A 13890-nucleotide genomic window follows, 5' to 3' on the forward strand; every position below is an offset into this window, starting at 1 on the left:
CTTTCCCTGCCAATCCATTGGCCAACTTACACTATGGGTTCTAAAAACCAATTCCCATTGACCAAACTGTGGTGCTTCTCAATTTGGGGTCTCACTCCCCCGATTCATCTCCCGGTGACCTTGCACAATTTCTGGGCTGTGACGTGTAGCTCTCCCAGCAGGTCTACCCACCTGCACACCTCCACCACTGCAGTTGCCACCCGAGCTTACCTAGCTCCTCACCCTAACCTATCTAACTGGGGAAGGCCCCTCCTGGCTCTGTCACCCCTTGGTGCCCTCTGGCACTGGGCTACCCGGGTCCGTCCTCCGGATCCTCGGGCCCCATCCACAACTACCGGCTCCCAGAGCCCACCTGCGGCCTCACCTGGCCGACATCCTCACAGTGGTGGAGTGCCCAAACCAACTACACACACTAACAGGCTACACGCCCAGCCATTTCCACAACACTAATGCACCCATCCAAATACCATTCTTCCACCCGCACCACAGATGCCAATATCCAACCACAATTTACCTATACCCTCTACCTAACACTTACACTACCCGCCCCGGGTATTCGTGATGGGGGTCCATCCTTCCCCCATTCACACCTTCGCACCATCCACTCCACTCCATAGTTTCCATTCTACTCACTCCACAACCATCCATTCCAATACTCCATATATTCCACACTCCATGTATTCCACACTCCATGTATTCCACACAACCATTCTCCATTCACCTGTAGTTGCACACCTGTGCAATCATACCTGGTGCCACCTGCACCCTCCTTCTCCCTGGACCATTTGGTCAGCACAACTCATCACTATCACTCACTCAAACACTGCTCCACACACCTGTTCAGTTGCACACCTGTGCAATCACACCTGTTCAATCACACCTGTTCCTCACACACTGCTCAATACACTTGAATACACCTCCAACACTCACACGGCATCATCTCAACTACCTGTTGCCCTGCTAACTTAGTGCTCCCCGTCTTCCCTTTAAACTATGCACATACCACGTCATTATCATCCACTCTAAGCTACCTGCGTCCCCAGCTACCTGGTGTCATTGTCACTAACTAACCTTACCGTTACCTAATGTCAATCTCTTCTAGGTCCCTACACATTATCCAAACCCTCCCTCGGCGAGCTTACACTGCCATAAACCCCATAAGCTAGTGCTCCTTTGCCCCCCTTCTGTGAGGGAGGACAGAGCTGCCATCCCACCACATCGGGGAGGTCCCACTATCAATTTGGCACACCAAATTCCAACCAATCAAAAATTTTCTATTTACTGCCAATCCTATTCACTTTTCTAAATTTCGTATCAAATCACTATCACTATCACTATCACCATCATCATCACAGTCCGCTATATCCTAGCCTCGGTGCGCCATGACATCATTAAAACCCGGCTTCGTAAAGCCGAGCAATGAATTTGGGTGGTTTGGTCGCCTGCAGGTTGAATCCGTCCGGCTTTCGGTTCAAGGTAGGTGGTTTGGTCGGCCCGAGATTCCACGCACCATCTCGGCGCGGCACCTTGCGGTCCCGGGCCCGATGGCTCAATCTCCCCCGGTCGGAACCCCGTCCCCACGAGGGGGGCACCGTTCTGCTTCCTCCCACTCGCCCTTGAACCGGACCGGTCGCCTCGCCCGCCAAGGCCCGGACTCGACCGTGCGGGGCGGGGCCAAGCCCGAATCGGCAACGACGCTTCGAAGAGAAGCGACGCAGCATCGATCCGCGCCGGGCCTCGCACCCAACAAAGCACACCGCGCCCCGAGTGCTCGCATCGGCTATCCGTCGCCCTAACCGCTAACCCGGTTACCGTCGATGCTTAACCTGCATGCTCACACGCATACGCTACCACTTTCACCCTCACCAACCCCGGCGTTCCAACGCCGTCCGTACATTCCACCAACGCACTCCCTGTTACAAACCACCCCTCTCGCGCACACTCGCCGTTCGCACACCTCTCCTCCGTTACGTCCTCCGTAACACTCACCATGGGCGTGCACTCTGGCATCCACCCACTACCGCGCTCCGATGTGCTCTCCCACACCCGCGCCATGACCAACTCAGGTGTGCTTCCTCGCACACCCTCAACCATTCCAAGCGTGCATTCTCGCACCCGCTCCACCACCAACTCACTCCTCGTGTCACACTCCGTACACCCCGACGTGCATTCTCGCTCGCACTCGGTTTCACTCCCACACTTTATAACACACCCACTCGCTGACGCACACTTTTTTTTCACACGCGTGCCATTTCCACTCACACGGGACCCTTCACCAACACCCGGATGCTTCCTCGATCCCAAGCTCGCGAAAATTCTTTTGTCGCCAAACATCCTCTTACAAAATCTACCCGCACAATATACAGCACGACTCACCTGGGGGATCCTTTTCTCCACGCGCACCTGCAACCTCTTTATTTGGTTAGTGAGCACACCATTATGAGGTGAGCACAGACCTTGCACATTTTCCATTTCTCCCTGCAATTCCCGGGCTACCCCCGTCGTCTCTTCAATCTTAATGCCCACTTCCACTTTTTCTTTACTCGCCTCGACGACCGTTGGCTTTAATAAAATTCCCTCTACCTCATCGGTCGCCGGCTTTTCCAAACCCCGTGTCGCGATTTCTACCCCCGTCATTGTACCCGCGCTTTCCTCCGCTTCGCTCAACCAGCGCTTCTCGACCCGCGTTACCTCGTCGTGCACCCCTGGGACCGTGCACCCCTGGGACCTTTCGCCCACCATGCGATCCATGGTCTCCCCACATTTTTGCATGCGGTCACCCATTCTGTTGGTTATTGCTTCAATTTGGTTTCCCCATCGCTCACTGTTAGCCCTCCTTTCGTCCCTCATTACTCCCAATTGCTCACTATTCTTCTCCATAAGGGCCTCCATTTCGTTCGTTATTGCTTCCATTTTATTACTCAATTTCTCCCCGTTTATTCTCAGCATCTCGGCGAATTGCGCCATGAAGTCCCCCACATCAAAGCCCGCTGCTACGGTCACGGGCGCCGCAAAATTTGGTGTCGCTGTAACCACGTGCGCGAGAGCGCCATTTTGTGCACCTGATACCCCCTCAACCACACCTTCTTTACTCTCCTCCACCATTTTCCCCACTTCTTCCCTGGGGTCCTGGGTCGATTCTACCCCGTTTATCTCTCCCACCGACATCCCGTCGCCTTGACCAGCCATGGCGCGATTTCAAAATTCGGGTTTTGCTTTAAAACAACACAAATTTCCAGCAGCTCCAAATTTTGACCAAATTTTTTTCTAGCTGTTTTAAAAATTTGGTTCGGGCCTCGTATCTCACTCCCCGACACCAATTGTTATGCCAATTGTACAATTGGTGTTCCAAAATTTGGGCTAAATAAATTTAGTCCCAGGTTCGAATCCCAACTCCTGACTACCAATTGTTACGGACGCGGTTAAAGATGTTATATTGGCCGAGCGGAGGCTCCGCGACCGAACAGTTATTCCCCGACTCTAAAACCCGATTTACCCCAAACTTTGGCCGGATCGCGCCACCGCTATTCAATCGGGAAAACTCTAAAGCGACCGAATGCAAAGAGGAAAAGGAATAAGACGAGAAAAGGGTTGAAAATACTACTAAATTTATTTACTATTTACAGGCTCAAAATAACCAAGGAGAAGGAAAGATAATAAAATAATATACAGAAGCTTTTTAGAGACACAGGGAAAATACTAGCTTATCTAACAGGCTTACTTACTACCCAGGGACAAGACAAAAGACAGACTACGAACACACTTACATGGATGATGATAGGGATGATAGGAATAGGGATAGGAATGATGATAGGGATGGCAGGTGGATGGCTGGCGGGATAGGGAGGTCCAACTGGTCCTGCAGCACGATCGGCTCGATGGGCAGCCGCCGTTCCTTTGCGGCCCTGCTCCAAACTGCCGTCCAGGCCCACGCTGCTGTGGCTGCAGTTTCGGTGGCTCGAGCTGCTGTAAATGCAGTTTCGGTGGCTCGAGCTGCTGTAAACGCAGTTTCGGTGGCTCGAGCTGCAGCTCAACTCTGGACTTCTCTCGGACTCAACTCAAAGCGCCTCTCTTGGACTCAACTCAAAGCGCATCTCTTGGACCCAACTCAAAGCGCATCTCTTGGACCCAACTCAAAGCGCATCTCTCGGACCCAACTGCTTGGACTCCCTCTCGTCTGCACTTGGGAACGCCCCGCCGGCGGGTTATATAGGCCCCGCCCCCCAACCTTTTCGAACCTCCCCCAAACGTTCTCTCCCCGCCCTCTCAAGCCAAACCCCTGGCTCATGGTTGGTCGAGTGGGGCTGGCTCACTCCTCCCCTCTATGACGAGGTGGAGACACGCCTTTCTTCTCCGACCCTGCCTCGTGGTCAATGGCGGCAATTGGAGGGGGGGTAATTGCCAATCGACGAAAGGGGGAATGGAGGTTTTGGGAATGGGAATGAAGGGAATCTATCTCTTTCACTTGGTGCAATGGAGTATTTAAGTTAATGGGAGACACAGCCTTACTCTAAGACAGGGGCGGGCAACCCCCGGCCCGCGGGCCACATCCGGCCCGCGAAGGCTTAGCGTCCGGCCCGCCACCCTGCTAGGCTTTATTATTGCAATCCGGCCCGCGGACCTCCCAGTAAAACTCATATCATTTGTAAATGTAAGAGTTTATATTTAGCCGGTCTGAATTCAAGAAAGGGACATTTTGTCTTCAGCACCGTCCTCTTCCGGAAGACATGCGCACGGGGAACTGTCTTGCCTAGACACCGCCTGCTTGCTGATAGGCGGTCTTTTCAAATCAGCCGGCATGTGATACGGACGTCCTTCCGATTCAGTCAGCTTGCGACAAACGTTGGTGTCTGGGACAAATAACTTGCAACAAAGAGGTAAGCGACGCAGAGTTCTCTAAACCTATTTCAATTTTCACTTTCTTTCAATTTGCTTTGTTTTGTTTGTTAGAACATGTTATTATCTTTCATTTGCTGCGTTTAAATAATTTTATTCTCCCTTTTTATTTGTAAAAATAAAAATATAACGAACTTTCTATTTGTAAAGAAAAAAAATATATAACGAACTTTCTGTTTGTAAAAGAAAAAAGAAATTGACGAACTTTTGTTTAAAAGGAAAACGAAATTGACGAACTTTTGTTTAAAAGGAAAACGAACTCTTTAAAAAAAAAAGTATGCAGACTGATTCATTTCCTGTATTTCAGTTTTACGGTGAAACTGTGTCATATTCAGCGTTGGCCACGTGCGCGCAAAATAAATACATTCATCTGTACAATTCGTCTTCCGAGATTTTTTGTGCCCCAGATTGCTTGCTGTTACATCATTTATTCATTGCTGATATACCTAATTTTCTTCCTTTTCAGCTCATCATGTCTGCGACCCAGCGTGTTAAGAAGAGGAAAGTGGACCTCGAGCGTCGGATCTTCAACCCTGAGTGGGAGAAGTACTTCTTCATCGAGCGCTTTGGACAGGCCCAGTGCCTCATATGCTTGAAGACTTTGGCTGTCCTAAAAGAGTACAACGTGCGCCGCCACTGGGAGACAGAGCACCGCTCGTCAAACTTCGCGTCGGTGTCTGCCACCGAAAGGAAGGACGCCATGGTTAGACTATCAGGCAACTTGGAGAAACAAACTTCACTCTTCCGCAAGCAGAATACTGAGGCCGAAAAGGTGACGCGCGCCAGTTATGAAGTCTCCCGCATCCTTGCTCGCCGAATGAAGCCATTCGCGGATGGGGACTTCATCAAGGAATGCCTCCTCGCTGTAGTGGACTCCGTCTGTCCAGAGCAGCGTTCCGCCTTTGAGAACGTGAGCCTTTCGTCCCGCACCGTTCGTCGCCGCATCGAGGATATGTCGGAAAACGTGCACGACTCACTCAAAACACGCAGCTCAAATTTCGTCGCCTTTTCCCTCGCTCTGGATGAGAGCACCGACACAAAGGACACGGCCCAGCTGTCCGTTTTCATCCGTGGCGTCACCGCTGACTTTCAAGTGTGTGAGGAATTCCTCCAGCTTGTCCCGCTGCGCGACACCACCACTGGGAAAGACATCTGCGACGCCGTGCTTCTGTGTGTTGATCAGCACTCCCTGGACCTCTCCCGTCTTGTGTGTGTGACGACCGACGGTGCCCCGGCGATGGTTGGTGAGAAGAAGGGCGCCGCTTCGCTGCTAGTGCGTCACTGTGCAGCCGCCGGATACACTCAGCCCATTAACAAGATGCACTGCATCATCCACCAAGAGTCCCTGTGCGCTAAGTCTGCCAACCTCGTTGGTGTCATGTCTGTCGTGGTGAAGGGCGTCAACTCCATCCTCTCCCGCAGCCTTAACCATCGTCAGTTCCAGGCACTGATGGACGAGGTGAACGTGCACTACAACGACCTGCTCTACTTCTGTGAGGTACGCTGGCTGAGTCGTGGGGCCATGCTGTCTCGGGTGTGCGACCTACAGCAGGAGATTGCCACCTTTCTACGTCAGAAGAACCTTCCCCACGCTGATCAATTCTCTGATCCGCGGTGGCTAGCTCGCCTGGCCCTGCTCACGGACATCACGGCGCACCTGAACACCCTCAACATAAAGCTGCAAGGCAAAGACATTCTCGTGACAGACATGTACGCGCACATCACTGCCTTCGAGGTTAAACTGCGCTTGTGGGAGGCTCAATTGGCTTCTGGTCAGTTTGTGCATTTTCCTCGCCTTGCTGCATGTGCCCCTGACGATGTGGACCTGGGCACTTGCGTTAGTGTCGTCAACTCTCTACGTGAGGAATTTGCTTCCCGTTTTGCAGGAGTCAGGGTGCTGGCTGCGGACTTCAAGCTTTTCACTGCTCCCTTTGACTTCCCCGTGGAAGACGCCCCTGCCTCCTTACAGATGGAGTTGGTGGAGCTGCAGTGCAACGATGAAATGAAGGCGAAGTTCCGCACCTCTTCTCCATTGTCCTTCTTCCGCGACACCGTTCTCCCTTCTAACAATTTTCAAAAATACATTGCCCATGTCCAACGCATTGTGGCCATGTTCAGCAGCACCTACTGCTGTGAACAGCTCTTCTCGAAAATGAAGTACACGAAGTCTCACCTTCGCTCCCAACTCTCGGACCGCCACCTCAATGACATTCTTCTGTTGTCTACCTCAACCATCGAGCCAGACATGGAAATACTTCTTCATGGCAAACAGCACCAGCAGTCTCATTGATTTGTAGAGTGTTCAATGCAATTTTTGTACAATCTATTCATGTAAACAAAATATAGTAATTCTGAGATTTCGTTTTTCACTCCGGCCCGCGATCTCCTTCCAAAAGTCTCATCTGGCCCTCACTCTGAAAAGGTTGCCCGCCCCTGCTCTAAGACACATAATAAGATATAAGCTACTGAACAGGGGTATTCTATGATTGGCTGACGTGTATGCTTTTGGACTAATTATGGGACGCCCTTTGACCTTTACACAACTCCGGAGGCAGGAGGCGCAGAATAAACAATAATAATAATACACACAATCAAAAAAATACAGTCCTCATATCCGCAACAATATATATATATATATATATATATATATATATATATCTGTGCAGTGTCTGTCTTGTCTTGTGTTGTCACTGAACTACTCCCTCAAACTTTTGTGAAATCGTACTATTCCAACTTGACCCACGGCGGGAGTATGCGCTCTACTGAGTGGCGTTCTAGTTATATTTGTGATTTATTAATACCATAGAGTACCCACCCTACAGCATGCAACATGTTTTTCTGACACCTCGCTTTATTTGAGTGGTGTATAGGCAACAGACTGCTGCCTCAATTGCTCCCAAAAACAAAAATATTAAAACTAGAGCAATGCGACTGTCGCCAATATGCCTCCATGTCGTCCCTCCGCGTGACAATGGGTAGATGCTCTTGTTCACTGTCCTAAACATTAAAAAAAAGTTTGATTTAAATCCATTCAGCTGTTTTCAAGTATCCCATTTTTACCAGACAGGACATTTTCACATCGATTGGTGAAGCTGTTTCCAAGGGATTTTTTTAAATATCAGCTTCTTTTTTTTTAATATCAACTGCTAAACCACATGACATACGACATGAAAAATGTACACTCTGCATATGTATGGGTAGGGGATCAAGTTTGTGAGGTTTCACGTTGATTGGATAAGGTTTGTTTTTCTATCCAAGATGGCTGCCAAATCATGTCACAATTTTCAAACTATTTCCAACAATTGTGTGAAATGATATTTTTAAAATTGTGCTTTGATGGGGTAAGCGGTTTCAGAGATATTATTATTTAACATTTTCCTTCAATCCAACATGGCTGCCACACCATGTGACCCATGACGTTTTTCTGATCAACTTTTAATTGCCATGCCGAGTCAATGACACACAAAGTTTTGATTCAATCATTTTGGTGGTTTGGAATAAGATGTTTTTTTAAGTTAGGTTAAATCCAATATGACTGCCAAACCATGTGAACTATGATGTCATACATTTAATATTTCAATACAAATGGGGCATAGATCATGTGCATGCAATTTCAGATTTTTAGGACAAGGCATTCGATTAAAGCATTTATGGCTGGCACACCACTTCACCGATGATGTCATCATTATTATGCTTTTGTTCCCCATTGGGAGTACTTGGCAATGTGCCAAGTTTCATATTTTTCCATTCATCAGTTCCCAAGAAATATATATTTTAATTGTTTGCGTTTAATCCAATATGGCTGCCATACCATGTGACCTATGACATCACAATTATCACAAAACATTCTGCATGGGTGTCGCTCCTACCCTGAAAGTTTTGTCTCATTCAGACATGTGGTTGCGGAGAAAAACGAGGTTTAACCCGTACAGACGGACAGACAACCTGAAAACATAGTGCCTCCGGCCACCTTCGGGGGCGGAGGCGTAAAAAATAAAAATGCTGGATATTAACGTACGTGAAGCAAAAACATTCATACTGTTTATGGGCATATATAATACATCATGCTTAAATAGCTCGGATAATTCCAATTGCACTCCCCCCTCCCAGCAAAGGAATAAAATGCCAAGATGAGTGGAAAATGCTTTTTCTTCAAAACTTGATGGAATCAAACGGAACTTCAGGAAACACACCTTCAGGGTGCCCTCATTAATCACAGGAAGTGTCAGCTTCCGAGGTCAAATCCCCACAGAGGATAAGATTACAACATAACACATACTTTCCTCCATTATATATAGATTGTAAATTCACGAAGACTGTAGTTGGTAAAGCGTAATTTAAGATCGGGAAATGCTTAAATACCAATTTAAAGAGTAGAATATACCAAGGCAAAGTCATCGACGTGCTTCTGGGTCTTTTGCAGCTCCCCTGACACCACCTTGGGCATGATGGAGGAGTCCGCACCCTTGCTGAGCACCCAGATCTCTCCTTTGGCACACAATACATAAACTTGATCCACTCACATTCCTTCAGTCATTTCATTTAAATATTCTGCAGCTCTCCGCATGGCATCATCATCCTTGATATCCAAAACACATGCTCCTATCCCATCCAACTCCCACAATCCATTATGCTAAAGATATCCAACAAACTTGGACTTCCGCTTCCGCTTCCGGTCCCTCGCATGAGGAAGCATACTTTCGAGCTCTCCACGGCATCAAAGTTTAAGTATTTTCCCATTCGTGTCTTTGTCAAATTTCCACTGGTTATTTTACTGAAGATGTGTTGCTGTGTGTTTCTAGTTAGTTTTGGTTTTGTAATTCGTGCAAACTTGTGTGTAATTAATCGTTTTCTGTGTCGTACCTCGTGCGCGGCCTTGTCCCTCTGGGCTCCCTCCCCCCGTTGGTATTTTGTGAATATAAGTTCTTTCCTTCACTGTATTGCTTGTTTCATTGATTCGCCCCCCCCCCCCCTCCATCAGCCCCCCCCCCCAACTCCCACGAACATCTTACCCTTTGTCTAACGTTTTAAGTACAAAAAAAACAAAACTAAACTATTATTTCCTTCTCTCCTCGCGGACACGTGCTTGTTGTCTCGCCCCGACCCCTTTATCTCCTTTTTCTTCCACCTCTCCAGCCGATACTCTACTTTCTAGTTTCCGCCATACTCATTCAACCCTTTCTCCTTCTTTCTCAAATCCACGTCCTCACTTCAGGGAGTTTCCCCATATTGTTTTTTCACGGTTTTGTTTAAATATTATTTAAATATGTTTAAACTTTCCCCTGCAGTGTATTATTCAGTGGTTTATTACAACACACTGTTTTTCTTCCTATTTAAAAGGCTTTTTTCAATTTCCTCTTCAATTCATTCCACTTCAAAAAAAAAATTCAATCTCTTACAGTCCTTCCTTTCTACATTCTCTAAACTCACCTGCATTCCACCCCTCCTCTATCGTTTTCAAATGCATGTCTGACTTGAAAATCACAATAAACCCAGTTTGTAATAAATGTTAATGTTTCATTAATCATCCACTTTCTAAACTTCCCCCTCACACTTCCCCTCCTAAACTCCCCATCACACCTTCCCTCCTAAACTCCCCCTCACCTCTCCCCTCCAAAACTCCCCTCCCTTTCAATTCTCCCTCCTCGCCCCTCCCCTCCTAAACTCTCCCCTCGCCCCTCCCCGACTAAACTCCCCCCTCCCCTCCAAATCTCCCCCCAACCCTTCCCCTTCAAATCTCCCCCCCCCCCCCCACTACCATCTTCCTCCAATTCTCCCCCCTCCTCCTCAAAGCTGCCTCCTCCCCACTTCGTCTCCCTTCAATCTCATACCTCCACCTCCTCCAACCTTCTACCTTGCTCTGTCCCGTCCCCCGTCCCCCCCCCCCCCCTCAAACAACCCTCACTGTGCCTCATCCCATCACAATCAAACCTTTTGTCCTCCTCATCCTTCCCTTTCTCCTAGCTCTTCTGCAATCTCTGACACTACCAGCAGCTCTCCCTGCCTCCCCCTCTCACGCCTCATCTGACCCTACACCTCCCCTCTCCTGTCCTGTATCCGATGTTTCCTTAACGGTATTGACCTCAAACATCCGGGCCTTCGCTCAAACCTGATTGATCTCTCCATACAGGTTGCTTCTGACAAACCAGACGTAAACTGCTTAACAGAAACTTTCCTCCTTCAAGATATCTCTGATTCCTTAATATCTTTTCCTGGTTACTCCCTCCTCCGGTATGGTAGACCTGAGCCTCATCCTGGTGGTGGGTTGCTATCTTTATCTCTTCCTCACTCTCCTTGCACTGCCCTCGCTCCACCTCACCCCAGAAGTACCTCTGGCTACGGCTTCCCCTCCGCATATGTGTTCTGTCCCGTCCTACAAACAGTGATGACTCCATTTACATTTCGCTGTCTGACAACATGGACCAACTTCTATCCACTAATCCCAACTCTCTCTCTCTTCCTCATATGTGGCGACTTCAACTGTCATCATGCCAGCTGGCTGGGTGTGGGTACCTCTCTCACCAGCCATGGCATCTCAGCAAAGGACTTCTGCAACTCATTGGGACTAAAACAATCTGTCAATTTCCCGACCCGGAGTTAAAGTGGGTATCTCTCTGGCCATTCTCAGAGAGCCTCCTCAGCGTCGACGAGTCTTGCATTTCACTCAGGCCAACTGGCATGGTCTTCAAGCAGCCATTAATCATCTGGACTGGTCTCCCATCTCTACTAGACAACTCTTGTATGGTGCTGTTCTCTATTGCGTTCTCATCTTGTGTAATACTGCGCATTGTTATTTGCATATTCTGTATCTATTATCTTATTCTAATATCTACCATCGCTTTATTTGTCTTGCAGATTGATTGTTCATCGTTGTTGCTAATAAACCTGCATTCAATTGATACATTCTTGTTTATGAACAATCAATCTTGGCGTGTTATGCGTTTTCTTGTGTACAAATCACAGCACACTGGGAGTGTGCTCCGTTTGAAAGCGGCTTGCTCGATTCAAAGCGCCCAGGCAAGCACTGCAACACAACAGAGTGCTCGGCACCGCTGAACAAAATGGCCCTGATCACTACCGACAAGCAGGCGGCCATTTGTAGTTATTGCGGAAAAACTGGTCATGGCAAACAGCCGAACATCGACCAAAGGCGTCAATTCTGCAATGCCTACGGGAAAACATGCAGTAAATGCGCCACTCGCGGCCATTTTGCACATGTCTGCCGGGGAGGCACGAAAAAGGCGGACAACAAACCTACGGACAAATCAATGGATGCTCATGATGTGGAAGAAAGCAGCCAGGTCCACGATCTCCTCTGCTCTGTCACGGAACGAGAAACGGCCATTTGGAAGCCGCAAATTAAAAGGGCCATGGCCACCTTGTCAACTCCACTACACCTCGACCACCATATATTTGACCACCTCTCTGGCTGGACCAAGAAGAAGTCTCAACCACAGCCGTACATAACACTCATAGCACGGATCGATAAGGAAGCTTATGACCATTTCGGCCAGCCACTGTCATCCCGACCAAAATCGGCCAGGCTCCAGGCCATGGCCGACACTGGCTGTCAAAGCTGCCTCACAGGACTCAATATTTTCCACAAACTCGGGCTGCGTAATGAAGACCTGTTACCTGTCAACCTGAAGATGAATGCTGTTAACAGTGGAAGGGTCCGGATTATCCGCGCCATGCTCCTACACCTGTCTGGTCGCACAGCCAATGGCGACATTATTGAAACCCGACAAATCTGCTACATCTCACCTGACACACGGAACATGTATCTCAGTCGTGAAGCATGCGTCGATCTAGGCCTCGTGTCTAGTAGCTTCCCAACCATTGGCGAATCCAACACAGTTGGTGCTGCAGTGGCAGCAGTTATCGATGCAAATTTTAACTGCCCGGAAAGATCGCTTCCCCCTACACTGCCTACATCTATCCCATTTCCGGCCACTGACGAGAACCGAGAGAGGCTGGAGAAATGGCTACTGGAGTACTACAAAAGCAGCACATTCAATGTCTGCGAACACCAGCCACTACCCCACATGGAAGGTCCGCCTCTCACACTGATGGTTGACCCCGAGGCAACACCAAAAGCGGTGCACACCCCAGTGCCTGTCCCCTTACACTGGCAGGCAGAAGTCAAGGCTGGTATCGATCGCGACATCAAGTTAGGGGTTCTGGAACCGGTGCCAATTGGTGAACCAGTGACATGGTGCAGCAGAATGGTCGTCTGTCCAAAGAAGGATGGGACCCCACGGAGGACAGTTGATCTGCAACCACTGAATGCGCACTGCACACGTGAGACCCACCACACCCAGTCACCCTTCCATCAAGCAATGGCGATGCCACATAACACCAAAAAGACGGTAACAGACGCCTGGAATGGCTATCACAGCGTTCCAATCAGAGAATGTGACCGCCATCTGACAACGTTCATCACACCATGGGGCCGATACCGTTACTGCACCACTCCCCAAGGTTACATCGCTTCAGGTGATGGATACTCCAGACGATTTGACGAAATTGTATCGGACTTCAAAAACAAGTCCAAATGTATTGATGATACCATAATGTGGAGCGACACATTGGAAGAGAGCTTTTTTCAGACATGCAACTGGCTCGACCTGTGCGGCCGTAATGGGATTACGCAAAATCCGACGAAATTCCATTCTGGTCAGGACACGGTCGAATTCGCTGGATTCGAGATCACCATGGACAGTGTACGACCATGCCAAAGGTATCTCCAAGCGATACAGGACTTCCCCACACCAAAAACAATTACTGACATCCGCTCATGGTTTGGGCTAGTCAATCAGGTAACATACTGCTTCAGCATGACCGAGAAGATGCGACCTTTTCGGGACCTCCTAAAACCATCCACCCCCTTCTACTGGGATGCAACACTACAATCCCTATTCGAAGAATCAAAACGACTCATCATATCTGAAGTCGCAAATGGGGTCCGGACCTTTGACAAGGAATGGACAACAT

At 48.8% G+C, this 13890-nt stretch overlaps 1 protein-coding gene across 9 annotated transcripts in view; it reads right to left on the bottom strand.

Moving 5' to 3' along the window:
• The window catches only part of LOC137439021 (phospholipid-transporting ATPase IF), a 214811-nt gene that overhangs the window by 55966 nt on the left and 144955 nt on the right, over positions 1 to 13890 (bottom strand). For all 9 annotated transcript variants that reach the window (XR_010986841.2, XM_078767625.1, XM_078767622.1 and 6 more), the window contains one exon: positions 9281 to 9384. Coding sequence is in view for 8 of the 9 variants with exons in the window: in XM_078767625.1 (XP_078623751.1) it covers positions 9281 to 9384 (104 nt within the window). In the remaining variant the exon portion in view is untranslated. The remainder of the gene's footprint in view (positions 1 to 9280; positions 9385 to 13890) is intronic.

This window comes from Myxine glutinosa, chromosome 13 (genome assembly GCF_964187855.1).
Source record: "Myxine glutinosa chromosome 13, kmMyxGlut1.1, whole genome shotgun sequence".
Classification (NCBI taxonomy): domain Eukaryota; kingdom Metazoa; phylum Chordata; class Myxini; order Myxiniformes; family Myxinidae; genus Myxine; species Myxine glutinosa.